Here is a 27,976-nt window from a genome sequence, read left to right as displayed (position 1 = left end):
GACTGAATGTAGAAAAACCTCTCGGCAGGACTAGTCTTCCAAGGGCTCTAGATAGACATCCTGTGGAATCTGCGGCGGAGAATCCAGGGACGTGGAGGAACCGAGAGCTTTGAAGATCCTGCAGCGGTGCTCGGAATACAAACGGTCGGCGCGAGAAGCTCGCCCCGGCAGCGGCGTCGGGCCGCAGGGACTAGTTGCTGGAGGCTGGGCTCCCGGGGTTCTCGGGTTGCATATGCTACCACCTCCTTTGCCCGTTGTGCGGGGCCAGAGGCCTTCGGAGCCCTTTCTTTGCTGGGCCGTTCTGGGTGAGCGCGGGGGAGCCGACGGGGCTGCGCCCGGGATTTGGCGGGGTCGCCTCTCTTCGCTGCCCTAACCGAAGGCCTGGGAGAGGTGGAAGTAAACAGCTCTGTCTTATCCTTTTAAATTAAGTGGGAGGAGGAGAGCCCTAGATGTGCCTTGCCCATGAACCCGACTCGGGTATCCTTTTGATAACGTCCAAGTGGGAAGAGCTCATCCTCTCAGATAGGTTATGACTTAGGGTCCTGGACGGACCGATTCCTCTTTTTGGAGCCTCTGAGCTGAGCAATCCGGCTCCTCGGAAATACTGATGAGAGGGAAGAGCTGAGGATAGTTGATGTTTTCCTTGTTTTACCTTTCCCGAGTATTTCAGGGGGAAAGAAAAAGTACTTCACTTTCATACAGGACTGGATTTTTTCGTTACTAGGAGAAAAAAATACTGAAATTCGGATTCTGGAATCAGGGCTGTAGTAGACTTTTTCTAAAATTATCCACAGACCTTTACACGGTTTTATATATGAACACAGCTATCCCGCAGAGTTATATACTTGACCCTTACTCCCCCTTTCTCCCAATTTTCTCCTCTATTACTTTTAATAGATAATATCAATAGCTGTCACAAACCCTTAGTCATCAACCATAGTCCTTACAACAATGGTTTAATTGCTTCATTCTGAACAAAAATCACTGAGTTCATTGGCATTCCATTGGGAGGTATCATTTAATGACTTTTAGTGGCAGTGAGACTGAATTAGATTAATCGTCTTAAACTGCTGTTTTATACCATTTTCACGATGCCTCCTGTAATACAGTGGGGCAGATCTAACTTGTAGCAGAGAATTCTGGAGGAAGCTAGGAAGCAATATTGAGACCATTTTAGTGGTTGAATCTGCTACAAGCTGAGTGGTATATGCCTTTGTCTTTTAATTTCTTTTTATAAGTGTTATAAAGTGAAAATGTTAAGTGACTTCCTAAAAAGTTATTTTTCATGTCTGAAACTACTGTGTTAAAATGTGCACAATTCCTAGATTGGCTTTTTGTTAATGTCTTAATTTTTAGTGTTTTTCAGTTTTATAATAAACTGTAGAGCCTTCCATGTAAATGTAGAGCAGTAGCTGTAATTTTTTTTCTGTAATACTCAATTTTCTTAATCCTTTAATTTTTTTCTTTCCTATTTTATCACTTATCTTCCTCACCTACAGATCCCAGCTGTACTTTTATCATACTCTTCTTCAGAATATTTATTCTGCTGATACAGAAGAGGATGTGTTCCAGGGACATACTTTGTTGTCAGAAATTCCATTACCAGAGGTAGAAATAATGAGACATTAATATATGTTACAGGACTTAAGAGAAAGGAAAGATACCATAAAGTGTTAAATAAAACAAAATTTCATGTATCACAGAGACAGAATATACCTCAAAAAGGGTTAAAAGAAGTCTGTGGAAAGAGATAAAATTTATACTAAAGTTAATAGAAATGTCTTAGGAGAAAAGGTGCCCCTAGAAGAATTGATTAAGGTACATGGGTCTGGAGGCTTCCCAGGTGGCATGAGCAGTAAAGAACCCACCTGCCAGTAAAGGAGAAGGTAAGAGACTCAGGTTCTATTCCTGGGTGGGGAGGATTCCCTGGAGGAAGGCATGACAACTCACTCCAGTATTCTTGCCTGGAGAATCCCAGGGATAGAGGAGCCTGGCAGACTACACCCCATGGAGTTGCAAAGAGTCGGAGGCGACTGAAGCAACTTAGCACGTGCACCTGGGTCTGGAACTTACCAAACTTAGACTTACTATATTGGCCAGTGACAACACCCAAAACTATATATATTTTTTGCAGTCAACAGCCAGATTAATTCCCACTTCATCTTTTCCAAGAAAATTAAGGCTGGTCTTGGGAAGTCATCCTTAACTGCTTCCCTATGTACATATATTCCGCCAGTTATCCTGAAAGATGTTAAATAAGGTTGATCTTTCTTGGCCAATATATTGTTGAAAGTGATTTTTAGAATGACTTCCTTTTTTTTCTAGTTTTTTTTGCATTTGACACACTTGAAATTTCCTCTGCTTAAAAATGTAAATACTTAGTTGAAGTGGTTGATTGGCTGGAAAATATTGACTAAAACTCACATATGGGCATTTAAAAGTATGTTCAATAATGTGTTCTTTACCGTGTGGATAAAGGAGGGGAGACTTGGAACAGGAAGTGAGAGTTGCACTGGACTCTTTGTGACCCCATGGACTTATACAGTCAATGGAATTCTCCAGGCCAGAATACTGGAGTGGGTAGCCTTTCTCTTCTCCAGGGGATCTTCCCAACCCAGGGATCAATCCCAGGTTTCCTGCATTACAGGCAGCTTATTTACCAACTGAGTCACAAGGGAAGCCCAAGAATACTTCAGTGGGTAACCTATCCCTTCTCCAGGGGATCTTCCCAATCCAGGAATCTAACCTGGGTATTCTGCATTGGAGACGATTCTTTACCAGCTGAGCTATAAGGAAAAAGATACTGTGTTTAAGAGAAGGAAAGGGTACAGAATTACAGTAGTGGCTTAATATAGAAAGTTTACTAAATTTAGGATTTTGCACATTTGTACCCCATCTCAGGTTATATATAGATACAGAAAAGGTGTGTGAGAAGGTGATTTGTACCCTAGGCAACTGCTGAGATGTTGACCAGGGGGACATGATCATGCTGACTCTAGTTCCCCTGATTTATGGATTGTTGTGTTTTGTTTTTAATGTCAGTGACTTCATTTGAGAGGAGCAGCATTCCCAGAGGATTCAGTACTCAAGGTATTGTTATATATTTGGACAGTTATAAATACTAGATATTTTGAAGTGTGTTACTGAGCTTTGCCTCATTGGTTACAGTTTAGAAGCCCGTTGTCTTTTTCTTGCAAAAGTTTTTAACCATTTGTTTACCTGTTTAGTTTAGGTACCTCCCTTGGGAATAACCTCCTTTAGTCTAGAGAAAGCCCTGCCCCATGCCATAAAATGAGTCATTTAAAAATGTAATTCCATGGTATTATTTTCTTTGAGATTAAAAAAAATGAACCATTTAAAATCTCAAATATTGTTCTTATCTTTTTGTGCACATAAAAGTACACACATATTCTGTTATTTGTATCCATTGGCCTCATACTCCTGTTTCATGGACCCTGAGTATGTTACTAGATATCACTAATAAGTTTCCCACCCCACTCCAGTACTTTTGCCTGGAGAATCCCATGGACGGAGGAGCCTGGTGGGCTGCAGTCCATGGGATTGCTGAGTTGGACACGACTGAGCAACTTCCCTTTCACTTTTCACTTTCATGCATTGGAGAAGGAAATGGCAACCCACTCCAGTGTTCTTGCCTGGAGCATCCTGGGGACGGGGAAGCCTGGTGGGCTGCTGTCTATGGGGTTGCACAGAGTCGGACATGACTGAAGCGACTTAACAGCAGCAGCAGCAGCAATAAGTTTCCCAAATCATTGTACAAATTTACACTTTCACAGCATTGTGCTCTGTTTCAGATGCTTTGCAACCTTGCCTTTGGGTTTACTTTGTAATTTCCTAATGATTATTAAGGTTGCATATCTTTTCACATTTTTGTTGTTTTCACGTTTACGTTACTGTTCAGATCTCTTTCCTGTTTTTCTATTGAGTTGTCTGTCTTATTACTTTGTAGGATTTTTTTTTTAATCTTTTTGTTGGTTATGTATATTGACAGTATCAACTTCCCCTCAATGACTTATCTTTCCATTCTTCTAATGGTATCTTTCGATGAACAGAAGATAGAAAATTTATTGTGACTCATTTTATCAGTCTTAAGACCAGAAATCTTTTTCTACCTGAAGAATCATGTATTCTATAATCTCCAAGAAACCTATCTGTCTTATATTTCACATTTAGATCTTTGACAAACCTGTAATTGATTGTAAAGGATATAAAGTTCCCTTTACATCAAGGAGGTCAAGATTTATTTATCCCATCTGGGTATTCAGTTGACACAGTACAATTTATTGAAAAAGACTATCCATTTTCCAGGGCTGTTCTCCATCAACTTTCTTGCCTGGAAAATCCCATGGACGGAGGAGCCTGGCAGGCTGCAGTCCATGGGATTTTCCAGGCAAGAAGTCCATGGGGTCGCTAAGAGTCAGACATGACTGAGCGACTTCACTTTCCCTTTTCACCTTCATGCATCGGAGAAGGAAATGGCAACCCACTCCAGTGTTCTTGCTGGAGAATACCAGGGATGGGGGAGCCTGGTGGGCTGCCGTCTCTGGGGTCGCACAGAGTCAGACATGACTGAAGTGACTTAGTAGCAGCAGCAGCAGTGTTGATATATGCATGGTCTATTTCTGTGCATTATTCCATTCCATTGTTGTGTTGGTAGATATTTTCAATAATTCTAAATTTAACTTTATAATGACTCTCTATATCCAATGGTTGAATTTTCCAATTTTGATCATTTTCACCATGGTGTTATTTTCTGTTTATCTTTTGCATATTTATGCAAATTTTAGAATCAGCTTGTGAATTTCCACCTTTAAAAAACTACAGTGTGTTTTGGTGGGGCATGGGATGGAGGGAATACATTGAATTATGGGATCAACTTATTGAGTCTTTAAATCCTTGATCTGAATGTAGACCTCTTATTTAGGGCTTTATATCAATAAAGTTTTCTGTTTTTTTGTTTTGTTTTGTTTGAGGTCTTACAGATCTGTTTTGAATTTATTCACACATTTACGATATTTGAGGCTAGTGAATTATTTATATGTATATTTTTAAACATATTTTCTAAATTATTTGAGAAATACAGAGAAATACAATCAATATTTGTATATTGACCTTCAGTCCAGCAACCTTGCTAAATTCATTTTATTTCTTTTGAATTTTTTCAAATACAGTCTGTGAGTAGTAACATTTTTATTTTCTTCCTTTTTAGTTTTTTTTTTTTTTTCTTGTATTTTTGTACTAAGACCCGTAGTACAATATTGAATAGAAATGGTAAGAGTGAATAAACTTGCCTTTTCCCCATCTCAGGAAGAAAGCTTTCAATATTTCACCTTTACATATGATGTTTACAGGAATTTTTTGGTAAATATCCTATAGATGATGGGAAGCAGTTCCCTTCTGTTCCTAATATTGTAAATGTTGAATTCTATCACATGCTTATTTTACATATGTTGAAATCATTATAAGACTTTTTTTCTTTATTTGTTCACATTGAGTTATACTGATTTTTGTTGTTGTTGTTCAGATAGTTTCAGCTTTGATCTCTGGAAGCTGTTTCATTCCTTATGCCATACTCCTATCAAGTATGGGGTTGGTTTCTTTGTTTTGTGTGTACTTTTTTACTTTCTAGAACGATATAATGATAAAATGAGCCTCAGGCTCATCTTGTATATTTCCTCCCTCAGTCTGAGAATTGGCCATTTCTCCAGGGAGCTAGCATTGCACATATTTCTGTATCTATACTAAGGTAAACATGAGTTCATACTGATACGTTGAACTAATCCACAAGGCAGGGCTGATTCCAGTCGCCTTCCTTTGCTTCTCTGTAAACTCCCATCCAGCAGTGAGAATCATACCTTCTACTATTCAGCCATCTGTTTACCGAGTTGTTCAATTGCAGCGTATATGTGTGGAAGCATCATAACTCACATGTACATGGGAAATGACTCTATAACTGGAGTACAGTGTTTATGTGCAGTTCATTCTTCCTTTAGTCTTACAGGTGCCTCTCATTTCCAGAGTCAACTTAGCTTTTGGCTTTTTCACCCTCCCCTTCTGTGAGGTTGCTTTGCACATTAACTCTTTGTGATCTTTCTTCTTACTTCTGAATCCTTGCAGCCATGATCTCTAGTTTTATTGTCTTTACAGTTTTGCCTTTTCCAGAAAGTCATAAAATGGAAAACAAACAATACGTAGTCTTTTCAAACTTGTTTCTTTTACTTAGCAAGATGCATTAAGGTTCATTTCTGTCTTGGTTGCCTTTCTTTGTTGTTGAATAATATACTGTTGTATAGATGTATTAGTTTTTTTTTAAATTCATTTGCCTATTGAAGGACATCCTAATATCTTTTGGTTTTGGATGATTAAGAGGAAAGCTACTATAAACATTTCCATGCAGAATCTTGTATGTACATTTAAAATTTTAAATCAGTTGGGTAAATACTTACTAGCACAACTGCTGATTGTGTGACATTTAGCTTTGTAAGAGTCTGCCAGACCATCTTCCAAAATGACTATGCAGTTGGCATTCCCACCGACCAAAAATGAGAGTTCCTGTTGCTGTTCTCAGAGGCATTTGGTACTGTCAGTTTTTTGGATTCTAACCATTATAATAAGATATGCGGTGGTGTCATTTTTAAATTTATAATTGCATAATGACATTTGATGTTGAGCATCCTACATGCTTATTTGCCATCTATATCTTCTTTGGGGCTTTCCAGGTGACTCAGTGGTAAAGAATCTGCCTGCCAAGTAGGAAACGGGAGTTCGATACCTAGGTAAGAAAGATCCACTGCAGGAGGAAATGGCAACCTACTCCAGTATTCTTGCCTGGGAAATCCCGTGGACAGAGGAGCTTGGCAGGCTACAGACCATGAGTTTGCAAAGAGTCGGACGCACTTAAACCACCACCACCACATCTTTAATGAGACTTTCAGATACTAGGCCCATTTTTAAATAGGGTTGTTTTCTTACTCTAGAGTTCTTTGTGTACTTTGGAAATAAGTCTTTTATCCAGTAGTATTTTATAAATATTCTGTCTGTGACCTATCTGTTCATTCTCTAACAGTTTATTTTGTAGAAGTTTTAAATTTTAATGAATTCCAACTCAGTTTTGTGGGTTGTGCTGATTATTCTAAAAACTCATTGATAAACCTGGGGATCAGAGGTAGTTGCCTATCAGAGCAGGTTATATATGGAGGGAGGGAGTGGAAGCAGAGAAACAGTAAGTCTCTAGGGTTTAGTCGCTTCTTATGTCAACCTTCAAATAATCATTCTTATTTCAGGCCCCTGGCTGTACCCCTCAGGAAAATCAAGGACCCTCATTTCTGAACCTGTCTTGCTGTTGTCGGTTTCCTCCTAAATAGGTGAATGGGATTGATCTAACTTTGCTCTGCTAGGTTGGTTGTTAACTCATCCATCTGTTTTCCATCTTCCAAAATTTTGTCATGCGGAGTCCCCTCTGGTTTTCTTTTTCCTGATGAATATATATGGTTTCTAGTCATTTACTTTCATTTTACTGGAGTTTAGAAAAGGGAATAAAGGTAACATACATTTTAATCTGCCATATGTAATTAGCCGAATCCTGAATTTTTTTAAACTCATCTATTTTTATTTTTTAAGCAAGCCATCTGATTTACAGCTATGTAAGTTCAGAGCCCTGGGAATACTGACTAAACCTGTGCTTAATTTCTTTGTCTCCATTTCCTACTGATTTTATTGTGTACCCTTTATAAGTAGCCAAAATAGTCATTGATGGAGATTATTTTAGGGGGATATGTCTTCCCAAATGGTACTTTGGTGTACCATAATTTAAATATTTGCGAGAGTGTCGTGTAATATCAGTGGTCAAGAATCTGCGTGCCAGTGCAGGAGGCACAAGAGATGTGGGTTTAGTCCCTGAGTTGGGAAGCTCCCCTGGAGGAGGAAATGGCAACATACTCCAGTATTCTTGCCTGGAAAATGCTATGGACAGAGGAGCCTCGAGGGCTACAGTCCATGGGATCATAAAGAGTCAGACATGACTGAGAACGCACACAGGTAATATCAGACTCATTGTAAGAAGGTGAACATCTGGCAAACTTACTTTTTTTTTTTAATGAAAAAATATTGAAGGGAAAAGTGCATCTGACATTCAGGAATATATAGAGGATACCAGACCAATAGGGAAGACAAATTGGGGAGAAATAGCTAAAATGAATACAATAAGTGTGTGTGAGCTATGAACAAAAGAGATTAAATAAGCTTCAGAAATACAAAGAGTTAAACAATGTCTCATGGATTTCTTTTCTTTTTAGGTGAAAAATTAGATAATTTTCAAAGCTGGAGTTGAATCAAACGTTAAATAATGGCAACAGGTGACTTAAAAAGAAGCTTACGGAACTTAGAACAAGTGCTTCGCTCGCTAAATTATCCTAGAGAGGTGGATTGTGTAGGGTAAGCTGCAATATTGAACTTCTTTGTATTATTTTCACTAATGATGTGAGGTAACATTTGACATGGGAGGAGTATCTAAATAAAAATACAGATTTTATATAGGTCCTTTAATTTTTTTCATCCAAGTGACTGAGATATTTTAGAACACAGTTAGGAGTTTGTTTCTCAGTAGGAATTAATGAAAAATTCCAACTCAGGAGATTTGAAACAGCTTTTAGAAGTAGAAGCACAACATTGTAAGTATAAGGTATGGTCTCTGTACAACTTTTAATCTCATGCAAGTATAATGGATTTCATTAATTCTGTAGTTTACCAGCCTCCCACATTTAGTTGGGTGGTATTCCTTTTTGATTTGGAGGATTCTAGTTAACAGATTTCTTATGACAACTTATATCATACTTGAAGATTGTTATTAAGCTGTCTCACTTAATAGCCCTGCTTTGAACCATTTGCTTTAGTTTCCACTGTCCAAATATGACTGACTTGCCTTTGTAAAATATAGCAACATACATTTCTTCTCTAATTCTGCTAGTCTAATATACACTCCTATCATTCTTTAGCCTTTGATACCTCTTTTCCTTCCTATGTGGGATTGCTGAGTGATTAAATATTTCTCCCAGTAGAATGCAGCTTAACATCTGGTGCTTTTATTCAATTCACTGCAGTCTCCCCCTTTCAAGAACTGCATGGAACATCTTAGAAGCTAATTAGACGTTTATTCTATGTATGCATTGAGGGACAAGTTCATATTAGGTATGTGTTCAAGTAGTGAGTGAATCTGAGTTAAACCAACTACTCAGTAGCATCCTAGATATTCTATTTTTTAAATATTTTTTTTATTATCTTTAAATTTATTTATTTTAATTGGAGGCTAATTACAATATTGTATTGGTTTTGCCATACATCAACATGAATCCGCCACAGGTGCATATGTGTTCCCCATCCTGAACCCCACCTCCCACCTCCCTCCCATACCATCCCTCTGGGTCATCCCAGTGCACCAGCCCCAAGCTTCCTGTGTCATGCATCGAACCTGGACTGGCGATTCACATATGATATACGTGTTTCAGTGCCATTCTCCCAAATCATCTCACCGTCGCCCTCTCCCACAGAGTCCAAAAAACTGTTCTAGACATCTGTGTCTCTTTTGCTGTCTCGCATACAGGGTTATCGTTACCATCTTTCTAAATTCCATATATATGTGTTAGTATACTGTATTGGTGTTTTTCTTTCTGGCTTACTTCAGTCTGTATAATCAGCTCCAGTTTCATCCACCTCATTAGAACTGATTGTGAACCAGGGAAAACTAAGAGAAGGCTGCCGTCGAAAGGGTAGTGAAGAGACTAGGGAAAGTTTAGCTCAGATGACTGTTATGAACATCATTTCTGAGAAGCAGGTTATTCCCTAATCTGCTCCCATACTATGTACTGGTCATATATTGGTTTCTCAAAACGGGGACATCTCTATTGTCCAGACTTGCAGGGACTAATCAGTTTGAGTAACCACATTTTCTTCTTCCCACTTTTAAACATTAACATATTAAAAGGCATTTTGGATAGAAATAATTCTGAAATATACTGATTATTCTCCTGTATTCTGAATATAGCATTCAAACATTTGATTTTTCTTATTGACCTATGCTTATCATTAAGAACAAGTTTAGATTATTTTATAATGTAGTAATGTCTGCAGGGTTTATTGACATGGGGTTGGGGGAGGTAACACTATCTTGCTGCTTCAGATTGCTTTCCTTGGCCTCACACACACACACACACACACGCACCCTCCCTCCACGTATTTTGGGTTCTTTATACTTTTTTCCCTTTTTAAAGTTTTATCCTGACATCTGTTGTTTTTTGTGTTGGCTTGCCAATTTATAGTATCTGTTTTTCTGTTTTTCTTACTATTTCTAGTCTTAAGTCCATGGAAACTGGATAACCAAGATTTTTGAGATTGTTTAGCAAAAGAGGTATTCATTACAGACTGGCTGTTTTCTATTATAATGTTCATAAAATAGATTTTTCTGTAAAAAAAGTACCTTTTCATGTTCTGTTTTGAACTGTCTTACAGAGAGACAGAGTTGCCAGAGCAGTTTTCTCATTGAATAAATTATAATTGTAGCCATAAAGATAAAAGAGAAACAATTTATATTTGTCCTGAAAAAACAAAATGTAATGTTATCATATTTGTTCTCTTCCTTATTTTAAAATTTGGGGCAGGATGGGGAGATTTATGTACATGTTTGAATTTTGTGGAAAACAATCATTTGAAGTAAGTACATTGTTACATCAGTTGAACAAATACATGCTGTGCTTTGTTGAGAGAGAATCAGTGAAGGCACTTCTTGGTGAGAGAGATTCATGTGTGGAGACAGTTAGACAACAGTACCAGACAAGGGCATGAGGCATCTAATCCTGAACACCTGGGGAGTTGTTCTAGAGAGATCCTTGTGGGTCAGAAAGGTGGCTTCATGGAAGGCTTGAGATTGGATGGATTTTTCATACAGAATGAATGACACATAACTGAAGAGAAAGACATACTATTCTAGGCTAGAAGAATTAGCATAATCTAACAAGGTAGATTCCAAATGAGCCTGCTGTCAGGGGAAGATCGTAAACTGGTCAACCTTGTTAGCAGTGGTGCCTTTTCCAGCCCTGATATCTTCATCTGTAACTTAGAATTCATAGTATTTTTCTCTTGGAGGTTTATGATAGAGAGTAAGTGAGGTAATATGAGAATGTTTGCAAAACCGTAAAGCCTACTTGTGTACTGTAAGGAGGTACATTTGCTGTATTGGTAGGAGAAAATAGACTAGATCAAGTAAGGCTAGTCTTTGGAAAATCAATAAGTATTGTGATAAACAGACTGTTGGTATTGATGCTGAAGAGTTTTTGTTTCATAGTAATTTGGCTGCACTGGTTTAGAGTAGGGGGTAGAATCTGAAGGGTCTCGTGCATCCCCTAATTATTATGGCTGTTATGTTAAATTATGAGTTTTTAACAGCTTTTCATTGTGGAATTAAGCATATTAAAAATCTTTCTTCTTTTTTTCCATACAGTTTGGTAAAGGGAGATACAGCAGCCTCTCTGCCCATCATCAGCTATTCCCTTACCTCATACTCACCCTATGTAGCAGAACTTCTGGTCGACTCGAACATTGAGCTCCTAGCAAAGAATGACTTGCGCTTCATAGATACTGTCTATAAGGTATTTTGAGTTTATGAAACAATAATTCTTTTAGAAGTCATCAAATGGTTTTTTTAGATCCATATTTTTATAACTCCTTACATATATAGTTTCTTTTTTTTTCCTTTTTTTAAAAAAATTTTATTTTATTTTTAAACTTTACAATATTGTATTAGTTTTGCCAAATATCGAAATGAACCCGCTACAGGTATACATGTGTTCCCCATCCCGAACCCTCCTCCCTCCTCCCTCCCCATACCATCCCTTCTGGGTCGTCCCAGCGCACCAGCCCCAAGCATCCAGTATCGTGCATCGAACCTGGACTGGTGACTCATTTCATACATGATATTATACATGTTTCAATGCCATACTCCCAAATCTTCCCACCCTCTCCCTCTCCCACAGAGTCCATAAGACTGTTCTGTACCTCAGTGTCTCTTTTGCTGTCTCGTACACAGAGTTATTGTTAGCATCTTTCTAAATTCCATATATATGCGTTAGTATACTGTATTGGTGTTTTTCTTTCTGGCTTACTTCACTCTTTATAATAGGCTCCAGTTTCATCCACCTCATTAGAACTGATTCAAATGTATTCTTTTTAATGGCTGAGTAATACTCCATTGTGTATATGTACCACAGCTTTCTTATCCATTCATCTGCTGATGGACATCTAGGTTGCTTCCATGTCCTGGCTATTATAAACAGTGCTGCGATGAACATTGGGGTACACGTGTCTCTTTCCCTTCTGGTTTCCTCAGTGTGTATGCCCAGCAGTGGGATTGCTGGATCATAAGGCAGTTCTATTTCCAGTTTTTTAAGGAATCTCCACACTGTTCTCCATAGTGGCTGTACTAGTTTGCATTCCACCAACAGTGTAAGAGGGTTCACTTTTCTCCACACCCTCTCCAGCATTTATTGCTTATAGACTTTTGGATCGCAGCCATTCTGACTGGTGTGAAATGGTACCTCATAGTGGTTTTGATTTGCATTTCTCTGATAATGAGTGATGTTGAGCATCTTTTCATGTGTTTGTTAGCCATCTGTATGTCTTCTTTGGAGAAATGTCTATTTAGTTCTTTGGCCCATTTTTTGATTGGGTCATTTATTTTTCTGGATATATCTACCTAAAGAAACTAAGGACCTATATATATAGAAAACTATAAAACACTGGTGAAAGAAATCAAAGAGGACACTAATAGATGGAGAAATATACCATGTCCATGGATTGGAAGAATCAATATAGTGAAAATGAGTATACTACCCAAAGCAATTTATAGATTCAATGTAATCCCTATCAAGCTACCAACGGTATTCTTCACAGAGCTAGAACAAATAATTTCACAATTTGTATGGAAATACAAAAAACCTCGAATAGCCAAAGCTATCTTGAGAAAGAAGAACGGAACTGGAGGAATCAACCTGCCTGACTTCAGGCTCTACTACAAAGCCACAGTTATCAAGACAGTATGGTACTGGCACAAAGACAGAAATATTGATCAATGGAACAAAATAGAAAGCCTTATGATCCAGCAATCCCACTGCTGGGCATACACACTGAGGAAACCAGAAGGGAAAGAGACACGTGTACCCCAATGTTCATCGCAGCACTGTTTATAATAGCCAGGACGTGGAAGCAACCTAGATGTCCATCAGCAGATGAATGGATAAGAAAGCTGTGGTACATATACACAATGGAGTATTACTCAGCCATTAAAAAGAATACATTTGAATCAGTTCTAATGAGATGGATGAAACTGGAGCCTATTATAAAGAGTGAAGTAAGCCAGAAAGAAAAACACCAATACAGTATACTAATGCATATATATGGAATTTAGAAAGATGGTAACGATAACCCTATATGGGAGACAGCAAAAGAGACACAGACGTCTCTCTTGGACTCTGTGAGAGAGGGCGAGGGTGGGATGGTTTGGGAGAATGGCATTGAAACACGTATATTATCATATGTGAAGTGAATCACCAGTCCAGGTTCGATGCATGATACAGGATGCTCAGACCTGGTGCACTGGGATGACCCAGAGGGATGGTATAGGGAGGGAGGTGGGTGGAGGGTTCAGGATGGGGAACACATGTACACCTGTGGCAGATTCATGATAATGTATGGCAAACCAATTAGCCTCCAATTAAAATAAATTTATTTAAAAAGTCTAATGAAGAATTAAAATCATCCATGATTCTTTGCTCATGGTTAAGTTTTTCTTATATTTCTCTCTAGTTGCTAATAATCACGTCTTGGGTGATATGAAAGGAATTGGCATTTCTTAGCATCCTGCTTTCCCCCCCATCCTTTCTTATTCCGCCAGCGTTATTTTACCAAACTGCTTACAAATCTTCCACGTAGGTCATTAATTTAGTTGTTTGTAAGAAGGAACTGCAACTTATGTTAGAACAACTTGTGTTCCTTGAGATCTGAAACTATGTCTTATTATCTACTTTGGCATCTACACTTGTACTACATGTATCCTGAACTTAATCTGTTTGATTTTTCAAAGCCCTACTTTGTATCATTAATTTTATTTACATAGTGTGGTTTATGTAACCTTAGAAAAATAGTAAAAGCCAATTTATCAAATCAAATCTGCTTTTTTTTTCTTTTTTAAGAGTTTGATGAGATGGTAGCTTTTATAGGTAGTCTCGGTTTAATCTTCCCTTTCTTTGCCTCTTACCTCAGAAAGCATCCATGGAAGTCTGAAAGGACTTCTAGGAAATCTGAGGTTACACAGAAGAGATTTTGGAAATTACTGTTTTAATCTGTTTCTTTCTTTTTACACACGAGAAATTGAAACTGAGTAGCCTACTGACTTGTCTAAAAATTGTCATAATTTCTATAAACAAAGAGAACTATGGTTTTCTGATACCTGGTATTAGCAAGCAAAGGAGTTTTTCTAGTTCCTATGAGGATATTTAAAACTTTTGATGATTATCTTTTCCATCTTTCTGGATAGGTATCTGGTACATTCCTAGCTACCTGTTTTCTACCTATTTCCTACTTGATCAGATCTCATAGCACCCCTACAAATCTCTTTAGTGCCCTTTCTATAGTGGCTTAATCCTCCCCCATCTCTTAAAAATGGTAGTACATCCCTGGTCACTTACCATTTTAGATTTTTGAAAGAAATTGTTCCCAACCTTCATGCTGGTCTATTATTTCCTCTTTACAGCTTCTTCGTGATCAATTTAATTATAAACCAATCTTGACAAAAAAGCAGTTTATCCAGTGTGGATTTGCAGAATGGAAAATCCAAATTATATGTGATATTTTGAATTGTGTGATGAAGAAACACAAGGAGTTAAGTAGTCTTGAGAAGGTAATTTTATTAATAGATTATAACTTATGTTAAGTGGCTATATTTTAATATATAAAGTCAATACCTAGTCAGCAAATTAATGCACAGTCCAATTACTGTGCTACTCACAGATCTGAGTGGCCTTACAGTGCCTGATGTTTGCTTTAAATACAAGTCACTTGTTTTGACACATTTGTGACTTGGAGCTACTAGTCCTAAACTATAACAAACTAACATAACACATTTTCATCACTTTGTAGATTTCAAAAAGCATGTGGTCTCATTAGACTTGCAGTATTTGGCAGTCACATTTCATGAATATTTAAATGACAGAGGAATTTAATATATACATGCTACCTTCCCACATAGTTTAGAAAGAAAGTGAAGTCGCTCAGTCGTGTCAGACTCTTTGCAACCGCATGGACTGTAGCCTACCAGGCTCCTCCCTCCATGGGATTCTCCAGGCAAGAGTACTGAAGTGGGTTGCCATTTTCTTCTCCAAGGGATCTTCCCGACCCAAGGATCGAACCTGGGTCTCCCACATTCCAGGCAGATGCTTTAACCTCTGAGCCACCAGGGAAGCACATAGTTTATGAAGTCTTAATACCTTTTCTTTTTAGACTCCATCACAACAAAGAAAAAAGACCAGTTCTGCTAAGTCAGAACCTTGTTCAAGTGCTGAAGACATCTACTGAACCTGTGGGCATTGATGTCACTGGCAGATTTGTGACTTCAGGAAAGGTGGGACAGTACAAAGACAGTATGTCACATTAGTGTTAAGAATTACCTGCCTAACTGATCCAACACACAAGGTTCACTTTTCTGTTTAACATCTAGAAAAACATTCTGCTCAGACATTAGAGTGTAAGAATTTTTCACAATACATATTATGTATCATCTGGGAACATTCCTAAATTTAGAAGAGGGTAGAAATGTACAGTTGAACACTGTATATTTCTAATCCCTAATTCTGCCTCTTGTGATTGTGAAAATTTACTCTTAATTATGTATCTAATCTTCCTAAAGGCCTCTGCTTTAGTTCTAGGTCTTGATTTATATACATTCATATTTCTGTACCAGGAATGTAGGTTAGCCAATGGTTGATAGTCCTTAAATGTATAATCGGGTTTGGGGATGGTGTCTTGAATATTTTCTGTTTGTTGGTCGATACTTGCCCTGCCCTTGTCTGCTTCAAGAAGCTGTGGCTGAATGAGTTCAATGCATTTAGGGATAGTTTTTCTATCTCCAAGGGAAAATGCTGCTACTGCTGCTGCTAAGTCACTCCAGTCGTGTCCGACTCTGTGCGACCCCATAGACGGCAGCCCATCAGGCTCCCCTGTTCCTGGGATTCTCCAGGCAAGAACACTGGAGTGGGTTGCCATTTCCTTCTCCAATGCATGAAAGTGAAAAGTGAAATTGAAGTCACTCAGTCGTGTCCGACTCCCAGCGACGCCATGGACTGCAGCCTACCAGACTCCTCCATTCATGGGATTTTCTAGATAAGAATACTGGAGTGGGTTGCCATTGCCTTCTCCGAAGGGAAAATGAAGCCATAATATTATTTTATAATGGTAAATATGCTTTCAGCTGTCTTCCACATGGGGTAAACCCATCGAGACTGAAGGATAGACTACCAGACAAATAATCAGTGTGTCATTACATACAGGATTTGAGTATATTTTAGCTGAAGTAAGATTCAGGGAATTATTTTTCCCCAATTCATAATATGAGTTATATAAACAAGCTGTGAATTTATTTATACTTTACTCCATTATAAAATGTAGTGACACTTAACTATAAGAAAAAGGCTCCTATGTCAGTAACTTAAAAAGAAAACTATGCCTGTTCTGTCTCAGGTAATGAGGGCACTGTGAAAACAAATGAAACTGTCCTGAATCCATTCCCAACTAGAATTTATCTAAACAAGGAATTTCTTATTCTGGAATTTTTCAAATCTTCATTGTGCTTTTTTAGCACAGTATTAGGTACACTGTAAGGACTTAATGAATCTCAGTTGATATGCTATGCTATGCTAAGTCACTTCAGTCGTGTCCGACTCTGTGTGACCCCATAGACAGCAGCCCACCAGGCTCCCCCGTCCCTGGGATTCTCCAGGCTAGAACACCGGAGTAGGTTGCCATTTCCTTCTCCAGTGCATGAAAGTGAAAAGAGAAAGTGAAGTCACTCAGTCGTGTCCGACTCTTAGCGACCCCATGGACTGCAGCCTACCAGGCTCCTCCGTCCATGGGATTTTCCAGGCAAGAGTACTGGAGTGGGGTGCCACTGCCTTCTCCTCTCAGTTGATATAACTGAATACATTTTTCAATCTTCTATTTCAGTGTGGGGCTGAGGAATGATCTAAATTGTCTTAACAGAAAAAGATAAAATTTTAAGACATTAGACTTGTTTTTAATTTTCTTAAAATTTCTTTTTGTTATCCATCAAAGTTTTATCAATTATATCAAAATTATCAGAAATTTGGGTAGGAATTAAAATTCTTCCAATCTAGAGAAGTTGGAGTCAGTAAGTACACTGGTTTACATGAGAAGCTGAGTCAGTGCTAAAGCAAATTGTCTCCTTCTCCCATGCTTTTCTGGAGTGCTAGTTGTGACTTCTGTGTCATGTATGCTGAGTTTTCATTGTACATATGCAGATTGTAGGAAAGGAAGTAGGCAGAAGAGTCCTGCATAAATGCAGTTTCACCTAAAGCCTTCCTCTCAAAACTTTACCTTTGTAATTGTTATTGAGGGTCTGATGTTTTGTGGTTTAGTTAATAGAAAAAAACATTGCAATGAGTCCTACTCATAAAGCCAGCTCAATTATCTGTATACATGAATAGTGTGTTAACCTTTTAAAAACAGCTTCCTCTTATCAGATCAGATCAGATCAGTCGCTCAGTCGTGTCCAACTCTTTGTGACCCCATGAATTGTAGCACGCCCGGCCTCCCTGTCCATCACCAACTCCCGGAGTTCACTGAGACTCACGTCCATCGAGTCAGTGATGCCATCCAGCCATCTCATCCTCTGTCGTCCCCTTCTCCTCCTGCCCCCAATCCCTCCCAGCATCAGAGTCTTTTCCAATGAGTCAACTCTTTGCATGAGGTGGCCAAAGTACTGGAGTTTCAGCTTTAGCATCATTCCTTCCAAAGAAATCCCAGGGCTGATGTCCTTCAGGATGGACTGGTTGGATCTCCTTGCAGTCCAAGGGACTCTCAAGAGTCTTCTCCAACACCACAGTTCAAAAGCATCAGTTCTTCGGCGCTCAGCCTTCTTCACAGTCCAACTCTCACATCCATACATGACCACAGGAAAAACCATAGCCTTGACTAGACGAACCTTTGTTGGCAAAGTAATGTCTCTGCTTTTGAATATGCTATCTAGGTTGGTCATAACTTTCCTTCCAAGGAGTAAGCGTCTTTTAATTTCATGGCTGCAGTCACCATCTGTAGTGATTTTGGAGCCCACGGACCGTCTCAAACATTTACCAAAGTACCCATTCAGAGTTTCAGCAATTTGTCAACTCTTTGCTAATCTTCTTTTATCTTAATTGTAATCACTTTTCTCAACATCTTTTCCCCCAAATTGAAACCTTTTGAAACAAGTCACAGACGTTACTGAATAGATTATTACAATATTTTGTAAAGTATAAAAATGCTTTTTAAAAATCATGACCACACTTTATCATCACATATAAAATATTAATAAATTTGTAATATTTGGTGTATGCATATATGTTAATTTATACTTCTATAAATCTTAAATGGAAAATAGGATGTTTGTTTTGAAAAATTACTATGTGTGTGTTTAACATAATTGTGGAAGAGAGCATGAAAGCATCTCTGATGTGTTTTTCTCTATGCAGAAGAAAGCTGTGGTGATCCGACACCTGTACAATGAAGATGGTGCTAACATTCCTGAAGATACAGTTACAGATGTTAATGAAGCATTTGATGTTTGTGACATAAAGGCTGCTGAAATAACAATTCCTGAATTACAGGTTCCTGACATTAACTGTGAGCAAGAAGTAAGAATTTGGGGCTTCTTGAACAGATGGATGTCTTGCTTTGATGTATATAATTATTTAAGCGTCTAACCTTTGTAACATTTCTAGTCTTTTAAACTATTGATCATGGCATGTTACCATTACTTAAGAATCACTAAGTCTTACTGAATATAATTAAAAAGATATTATTTGCTCCTCATGTTTAGGGTACTAGGAGAGATGATGCAAAGATGAATAAGACATAGGACTTCTTCAAGCTTTACAATCTAGTGAGAGACTCAGACTGCTTTGTAGGGAAGGTTCTTTTCCACCTCCTGCCTATATTGATGAATGGAAAAACGTGATGCACTACAGCCCTTTCATTTTCCTCTTGGGACCCTTGCTGTCCTCTGTGCCCTCTTTCCCTCTCTCTCCATGAGTATTATTTGTATTACTTTGTAGTCGCAGACCCCTGTTACAGTGTCTGGTCATTCCTGCTTCTGTTAAACTTCTTTTTCTGTCTTTTATGCCTTGTGACTTACATCTTGGTATATAGTTGACATGTAAAAGCCACCAGATATCCATTAGGCTTATTTCCTGTTTACAGCAAAGGGAACAATCTCAGTGTACTTTCATTTGTTGGTCATTTCCTCTTAGTTTTCCTAATTATAAGAAGCTAGTTAGTTACAGTTTTATTTTCCTAACTGATACTATTCTATCATTTTAGGATATAAAAGTCAATCCTGAGGTTACTGCATTACAGTCTATGCTTGCTGAATGCCAAGAAAAGCTTAAGAAACTGACTTGCATAGAGAGTAGATTAGAATCTTTGGAAGAAAAAATGAAAGGGAAAGTGCTGGTGAATGAAAAAACCTGGGCTAATCTTCTGAGTCGTGTCACTCTACTTGAAACAGAAATGCTTTTATCTAAAAAGGTATTTTCTTTCCTTTGCTTTTACAGAGTATCTCAGATAATAAAGTACTTTTATTCATTATTATGTGTGTATTCTTTGGGATGCTAAGTAAGAGACTATTTTGGGTCTTGGGAAGTGTTTAGTTGGAATGAAGTCCTAGTTGGACACAGCCCGTTTGGTGGTGCCTGTTGTGACTACTGCTTTTCCCTTCATCCAGTAAGATAATCTGATGAACTTGTATCAATTTCTGGTCCTAGTCTATCTTTCCTTCTTAAAAAGTAGATTCAAGGTTTCTATCTCCTTCCACATTTGAAAGATCAATTTTATATGTAGAGATATTTATGTTTTGCTTGTAAATAAAAGTATCTAAGCATTTTTATGTCATCTATATGTGTTATGCTTAGCAGTAAGAATATAAATTGAGAATATATCTTTTCATTTTATTCTAAATGCTAAATTGTGTTATTTTAGAATGATGAATATATACAGTTTAATGAGATGACTGAAGACTATTCTTCCAGTAGCGACATGGACAGTCTCAATCCAGGTGAGCTCTTGGTGTATTGGAATTGGTGATATGATTAGGAGATTTTACAAAAATGTTTTTATAGTATTCGATTATTTTAATCCCTGGAACCTTATTTTTTTAGAAATTGCAAAACTCCTAAGAAGAAAGAAAATACTGAACTTATAGATAAGAGTTGCTAGAAAAGCCAACTTACATATCATAGTGGAATAAATTCCAATGTACAAAATTGCAAACTTGTAGAGGCATTTTATTCTTTTATTTGCAAAGTGCTTTAGAATAATAAATGGACCTCTGTAGTTTCTCATTTAAACTTAAGCAGTAACTTTCACCAGGAATGGCTTCCCTGGTGGCTCAGATGGTAAAGAATCAGCCTGCAATGCAGGAGACCTGGGTGTTTAATCCCGGGGTCAGAAGATCCCCTGGACAAGGGCATGGCAACCCACTGTAGTATTCTTGCCTGGAAAATCCCATGGACAGAGGAGCCTGGCAGCTACAGTCCATGGGATCACAAAGAGTTGGACACAGCTGAGTGCCTAACACATAATAACTTTCACATATGTGAATAATATATGTAAAACAAAACAAAAAAAACACATTTTTCAGTAACCTGTAATGTGTTACAAACCTCTTATATTTCAACAGTTCACTGATGATGATAGAATGTGAAGGACCTAAAATTAGGGCAAATCTCCATGTCCCTTAACTTCTTTGGCTACTGGCATTTCCATTGTGACTGAACAGCAGGGATAAGGTTTCTAAGCTGCTTTTCAGTGATAGCTTTTTTTTTTTTTTTTGATTCTTAAACTTTTTGAAAAGACAAAGGTCTAAATTTTGTCTCATGTTATAATTAAATCATATTTGCAGAAGAGATATTTTTCCAACTGAGAATTCATAATGAAGCTGTAGTAATAAAAATTTAATTTTCAGGACAATACAAGTGCTTTATTACCCATATTTTACAGATGAGGAAGAGAGATTAAATATTTAACTGCCAAAAGCCACATAGCTACTGAATGATTGGACGTGTTTGAATGGAGGCAAATTAGCTCTGACATTTTCTTATCAGCACTGCATACTTAAGTGTACATGCCAGTTTCATTTCACAGAGAACAATTTCAATATTTAGGTTATTAGGTACAGTTATTAGAGATGCTGTTTCTGGCACTAAATTCATTATAGACTACAAGTTTCAGATTTGGTAAAAGTTGACTATTTTTCTCTTTATCATTCATTACTCAACAAATTTCTAAGCTCAGTTCCAAGACCCTTGAGAGCAAGAACTTTATCTTATGGTCTGTCCAGCATAATGTCTGTATTTTTGTCCCCAGTAAATATTTGTGGTAGAAATCAAGTTTTCATGCATTGCAAGAATACTGAATGCCTGCTATTTGCAAACATTGTCTTTGCCAAGTTCGATGTTGCCTGTTTGGGCTTAAACTTTTTAAATAACATATGGCAGCACATGCTATTAACCCCTTAGTTAAACACATAACCAAGTTTAAGACCTGCGCTAGGACTCAGAGTGATGAGCAGACAGACTACTGTCTGACATGGATTATAGATTAGGAATGAGGTGAATACTTGTCTCAAAAAATTTTTAGTCTGACCCTGATCAATTAAGAGTCAAATTTATGAAGTTTATGCATTATATCTTATCTATACATGCTGCCTGGAAGAAGAGGGTTTGACTTCTTTTGATGCTGAGAGCAGCAGTTCACCAATCTGGTCTTAGAATCATGTTGGGTTGGGGGTGGTTTCTGTGAAGTTCATGCTGATGAGTGAGTAGAGGAACGGAGCCAACAGGCAAGAGACTGTGGCTTGATGAGAGACTAAAGTTCTCATGTGGTAGTACTCTGTTCCACAATACAAAGACTGTCTGTGTAGGCTTATGGTAAACTGTGTACAATAGTTTAAGTGGATACCTGATTTTTTTTTTTTTTTTTTTTGCCTTGTTTTTGCAAATGTACCATGACTAAAAATGCAGGGCTTATGGGGTTGATTGGACAGAAACTTGTCTTTTCTGTGATGTTCTGTAATTGATTCAGTTGTAGGAAAGACTTGCCATCATTTTGCTGAATGAATAATATCAGGATACTGGAAAAGGAAAGTTATTCAGTTATAGAGAGAAATAAATCTGTGAACCCTGAATTTTAAGCAATTTTTCCCATACATATCAACTAAGGGTAGAATGTTTCTTGATTTTTAGGAAGTATATACAGTCAGTTTTAGTAATAATTGCCACTGTTTTAAGAAAAGAAAATTCATGGGTCAGTAGCCTATATTTAAAAATACATTAACCTGTATATTCAGTTGATTGCTATCATGATAAAGATAATTATAAAGATATTGCTTTCCTTGATTTTTATTGGCCAATTTTTAACATCTAGATCTTCATGTGCAGGTCATTATCCTAAAAGAATATTAAGGACTCATCTAGACCTATACCAGTAGCCATTTTATATTGAGATGTTTATTTTCCTTCCCTCTATACATAATATTTTAGATATTTGACTCTCCATGAAAGGAAAAGGTAATCTAAAAATTAATTTCTCCACAGATAGAAAAAGCAAAGAGGAAAGGCATGCAAATATTCCTTTGTCTTCTGGTTATAGTACAGTGTCATCAGATTCAACTCCCAGAACCTCAACTGTTAATTACTGTGGTTTGAAAGAGATCTCAGAGGTAAGAAGAATCTGGCAACCACTTACATGATTTCCTTTGTGATGTCAGAAAAAGTAAGCATTAGATTTAGTTGTAGATGCCATTGGCAAGAAAAATAGTGAAACTATAAATCTTAATCTCATAAAAATTCTTTGTGATAAATAAACAGTACTTAGTGCAGTGTTTTAGACTGTGTTTTATATGTTCACGGTCCATCTTGGATTATGATTTGCTTTGAGAAATCGCCTAAATTTGTTGCTTTTTAAATTAAAGGAAACAACAATGCAGAAAATGGAAAGGATGAAAAAAATGTAAGTAACCAAAAAAAGGGCAACAGAGATTCATTTCTCTATAGGGAATTGTGTTGGATTACAGTATATAAAGAATGTACATGTGTGTTTCAAACCTTGAAGGTCTCTCAATCAGGTGTGGAATTTCCTTCAAGACTCCAGTGAATAATAAATCCATCTACAGTTATGTGTTTGTGAGATGAGTCACTGTTTTTGTTTCCAACAAGCGATGTAAAACATTGTTAATGAAATTAATTGCAGATTAAAGAGTGCGGTGATATTTTTGGTTAATATTAATAGTTAATCAAGAAATTATCAATTTTTGATAACTACTTTGTCAAACTATTAAGTTATGTATGTAGATGAATGGTTTGGGGACATAAAAGTATTGTTAAAGTGTTGCTAGTCTTTTTCAGAAAGTTATTGGTATGATACTGAATATGATACTTTCATCTAATACAAATATAAATTATGTGTATTTTTTAAAGAGAAGTTGAAATAAAATATGAAATTGTGTAAGATTATCATGCAGCCTACTACTTTAAAAAACTATAATTTTTTTTTTTGAAATTTGAAATGTGCTGAAATAACTTATGCTCCACGATTTAAAGACTTAAAATTGACTCTAGTTGTTTTACTTTACCTCCTGGCCACAGTATACTTATTAGCAGTACTTGTACCCATAAATAGGCACTGAAGTTTATATAAGGCTCAACACCATAATTTCAGCAACCTAAATCCTACACCTCGCTATGGATTAGTTATTTACTTAATATATTATTTATTTATTATATTTCAGGTTTGAAGAAACTGCAGAGTTACTGAAATGTCCAAATCACTAATTATAGAATTGTCTGCATGAACTTCTCTAGGACTTTGGCTACTGTACATGTTGTATATTTTAAAGAGTTCTCTATGCAATTTTAATACACTGGAATGTTCTTATTAGAATTTGAATTCCATTTGGTATATTTGCTTTTTGGTTCCATATTGAATAAATACTTAAATATTTTTGTGCTTTGATTATACTGCTTTACTGTTTTGCTATTCTTAGGACAGCTGAGGTGCCAGTATACTTCTTTTAGAGCGTGAAGTCATTCCAGCACTGTATTTTTGTGTCGACATTTGTTGACAGTGTGCTAAATAATATGTTTTTTAAAGTACAGGCTTGAGGACCATGGTTTACATCCTGTTGGAAACGCTCCACCTGGGACTTGCATGTTGTCCCCAGGAGGCTCTCGTACATACCATCTTGCCATCTGTACTAACGAATATGTTGTAATGAAAAGTTGAAAATACTCATTGAAATTTAAATAAAACAAAAATACAACTGTTTCATGCGCAGTCAAAAGGCAGCAACGCATTTTCAATTAATGTTGAGGAAGTCATGGCATGATTTTCCTTTTGTGTTTGGAAGCAAGTTGGACAGTTGTGAAAATGTGTTGAGTGTTTTAGTACTCTATTCTGTAACACATTTTAAGACCAGCAGCTCAGACACAGATGGTGGCTGTCTGTATTACAAGATACCCAATGAGTATTTTTGTTTGTTTGTTTTTTTAAATGATGGGAAGTTATGTTCTTTTTGAGAGAGAAAATAATCTTAGATGAACTTAGAGAAAAGTGGAATTTATTTTAAATAACTAGATGAATTATTTTATTTACTCATATATTTATATAATGTAATTTGATATTTTCCACATGTGAAACATTAATAGTAAGTTAAAATTCTAAGTATAAGTAACCTAAAAAATACTTTTATTATTCTAATACAGGGACATGTGTAGTCATCATACTTTAAAATTATGAACTTTTGAAGTTAGCATACAACTTTGAGTTTAGTAGTTTCAGTAAATGTTTCTAGAATTAATGAATCCATTTAGCTTTATTTTTTTCAGTTGCAAAAAGTTATAAACCAAGAGATTATGAAAAACCACTTTATCAATGAAACTTCTAAAAATTTAGTATCTGTAGGCGTGGAATTGTAGCACCACCTTGTGGTTTATATGCTGGTACTTTACCTTTTATTAAGATACGTGGTTTCCCGTGAAACACAGGATCTTATTTTCCCTTTGAAAAACCAGATTCCAGTTTTTAAAAGAAAGGTTTTGGAATCTTCTTTTCTGCACAAAAGAGAAGTTATCTTCTTTTCTCATGCTCTCTTTTTCCCCTCTCTCTCCTTTATGTAGTATACACATATACCAATTGTTGTTTAGACTCTTAAGTTGTGTCCACTCTGCGACCTCATGGACTGTAGCTCGCCAAGCTCCTCTGTCCATGGAATTCCCAGGCAAGAATATCGTAGTGGGTTGCCATTTTCTTCTCCAGGGGATCTTCCTGACAGGGATAGAACACGCATCTCCTGCATTGGCAGGCATATTCTTTACCACTGAGCCACCAGGGAAGCCCTGAATACCAATTAAAAGATTTTAAACATTTTAAATTTCCTGATATACATTAAGTGTGCCAAATATAAATTTCTATTGAAAATATAATAAAAGATGTCATATTATCTAGTAGAATTTGGAATCCAAATTTTTTCATGCTTTTATCTAACACACTTACACAGGACTTAATGAAAACAACTCACAAGAACACCATGCGTTTACACTTACAAAGAATCTTACTACTTTGAGAATGTAATTTTTTGGGGAAAAGAAAGCAAATTTGACTTCATTGAAGTTATTTATTATTCTTCTAACTCTCCTGGAAATAGTAGAAAACTTTTTCCTTTTAGGTAATTTGGTGAGTAGCTTGAAACCATAAAGCAGCCACTTGAAGTTCTTAAGAAAGTAAGGAGGGGCTCCTGGTGAGATTATTTGGAGCTACATAATTAAACCCGCAGTTAACTAGAATTTTCACGAACTCCATCCCCTTAATTCTCCCCTAAGTGGGATGAAAGGTATTTATTATACTGCCCACAAAGGCATCAGCAGCTGGTGTGGCCCTACCTATACTGTGCTCTGAATACATCTGGAAAGAGATCAGATAGAAACACTGAGAATTCATAAGGTGAAGTAAGAAGTAATGTCAACTCTATGAAAATTGTAGGCATAACTCAGGACTACTAAGTTGGAAAAAATGGCTCTACATTTGTTTGTTTGTTTCAGTCTAACACTTTGTAATGTCATGTTTTAACATGTAATACATTCCCTGAAAAATAAAACTTCAAGACTTTGGAGGCTGCATTTCATGCTACTCATTCCTACAGCTTTACATCGTTGACAGGCACTTGGGGAGGCATTAAAAAGTAAATGAACCTTGTCAATTTTACAAACTACAACACTTTCTGAGATCCAATAACATTATAGGTTTAATTTTTACTTTTTAACAATTCCCAAGTTCATCTAGTGAAAATGTCAGGTTTCTTACCCTACTCACTCTAAGAGTGATAAAAGACAGCAGTAGTGACACAGAGAACATGCAGATTTATTGGGGTGGGAGGGGATCTTTCAAAACCCATACTCATTTGATTATGGTTTTTATATCTAATACTTGTAGGAATGGGGACTGTATAGTATGTATGTCTTATTTGTCTCTGAAGTTCACAAATCACAAAAATTATTTGATTAAAAAAATTTTAATATGAAATATTCAACTCAACATTTTAAGATTAAGAATAGAGCACTTGGATTTCCCTGATGGCTCAGTGGTAAAGAATCCACCTGCCATTGCAGGAGACATGGCTTCCATCCCTGCTGGGAAGATCCCACATGCTGTGGAGCAACTAAAGCCTATACACCACAGCTGCTGAGCCTATGCTCTAGAGCCTGGCAGCCACAACTACTGAAATCACATGCCTCAACTACTGAAGTCTGAGCCCCTAGAGCCTGTCCTCTGCAATAAGCCACTGCAATGAGAAGCTGTCACACCACAGCTAGAGAGTAGCCTCTGCTTACCTCAACTAGAGAAGAGCCCATGGCAGCAACAAAGACCCAGTATAGCCAAAAAAAAAAAGCATTTATTCAATAAGTATCCCAAATGTATAAATTATTTGAATTATATATTATGGATGGGTATTAAGATAAAGGAGGGTGTCATAATTACTGATTTCTGAATCTGACATCTTAATTTCAATTTAACATCAGTCATTTAAATGTTATATCATCTTGCTGTATCTGGTAATGTATTTAAATGTAGAAAATAATATGTAGCATGAATTTATAAGTTGATAATTTTTAACATAATTTCCCATACTTAAAGCACTAATATTTCTGAGCCTTAATGCAGTAAGTTTCTCCCAGTAAAAAAGGTGAGCAATTTTTACAAACTACCATATTTTTAAAAGCTTGCAGAAAACTAGGTAGGTCTAATATAAAGCACTAAAAGCCAGAGAATTTTTACTAAGAAAAAAAGTGAGATTTCTGTTTGCAGCAATATGACAAGATATTGAAAGAATTTTTTTAAACTCCTGCAAGAAACCATCAGACATTCTGGAGGAAATGCGCTAAATATTTATCACAAGAAATAGAAAGAAATTCTTAAGGCCCTAAAGAAGAGGAAGCAAAAATTCAGAGGGCTTGCAGCTGACTTGGGGTAGTTTGTTGACAGTAGGAACCTAAGGCCTTGAGGGTTTTTCCTTCTTGTTTTCTCATCAGCCTGATTGTGGAATAATTTACATATAATAAAACTTACTTGGTGGTCCAAAGGTTGAGAATCCGCC

At 36.9% G+C, this 27,976-nt stretch overlaps 1 protein-coding gene across 1 annotated transcript; it reads left to right on the top strand.

Moving 5' to 3' along the window:
* The first annotated feature begins 3 nt into the window (after positions 1-3).
* CEP44 (centrosomal protein 44) lies at positions 4-24,327 on the top strand. The gene is given in 13 exon segments (XM_070376030.1): positions 4-305; positions 3,043-3,090; positions 8,313-8,451; positions 11,510-11,657; positions 14,816-14,962; positions 15,562-15,608; positions 15,610-15,682; positions 18,804-18,965; positions 19,651-19,857; positions 20,308-20,383; positions 22,923-23,047; positions 23,300-23,337; positions 24,116-24,327. Coding segments are annotated over 11 exon segments (1,155 nt in total). The 5' UTR covers positions 4-305; positions 3,043-3,090; positions 8,313-8,362; the 3' UTR covers positions 24,159-24,327.
* The last annotated feature ends 3,649 nt before the right edge of the window (positions 24,328-27,976 follow it).

Source organism: Bos mutus, chromosome 8, assembly GCF_027580195.1.
Source record: "Bos mutus isolate GX-2022 chromosome 8, NWIPB_WYAK_1.1, whole genome shotgun sequence".
NCBI classification, from domain to species: Eukaryota; Metazoa; Chordata; class Mammalia; order Artiodactyla; family Bovidae; genus Bos; species Bos mutus.
This window is presented reverse-complemented; position numbering and strand designations above follow the sequence as displayed.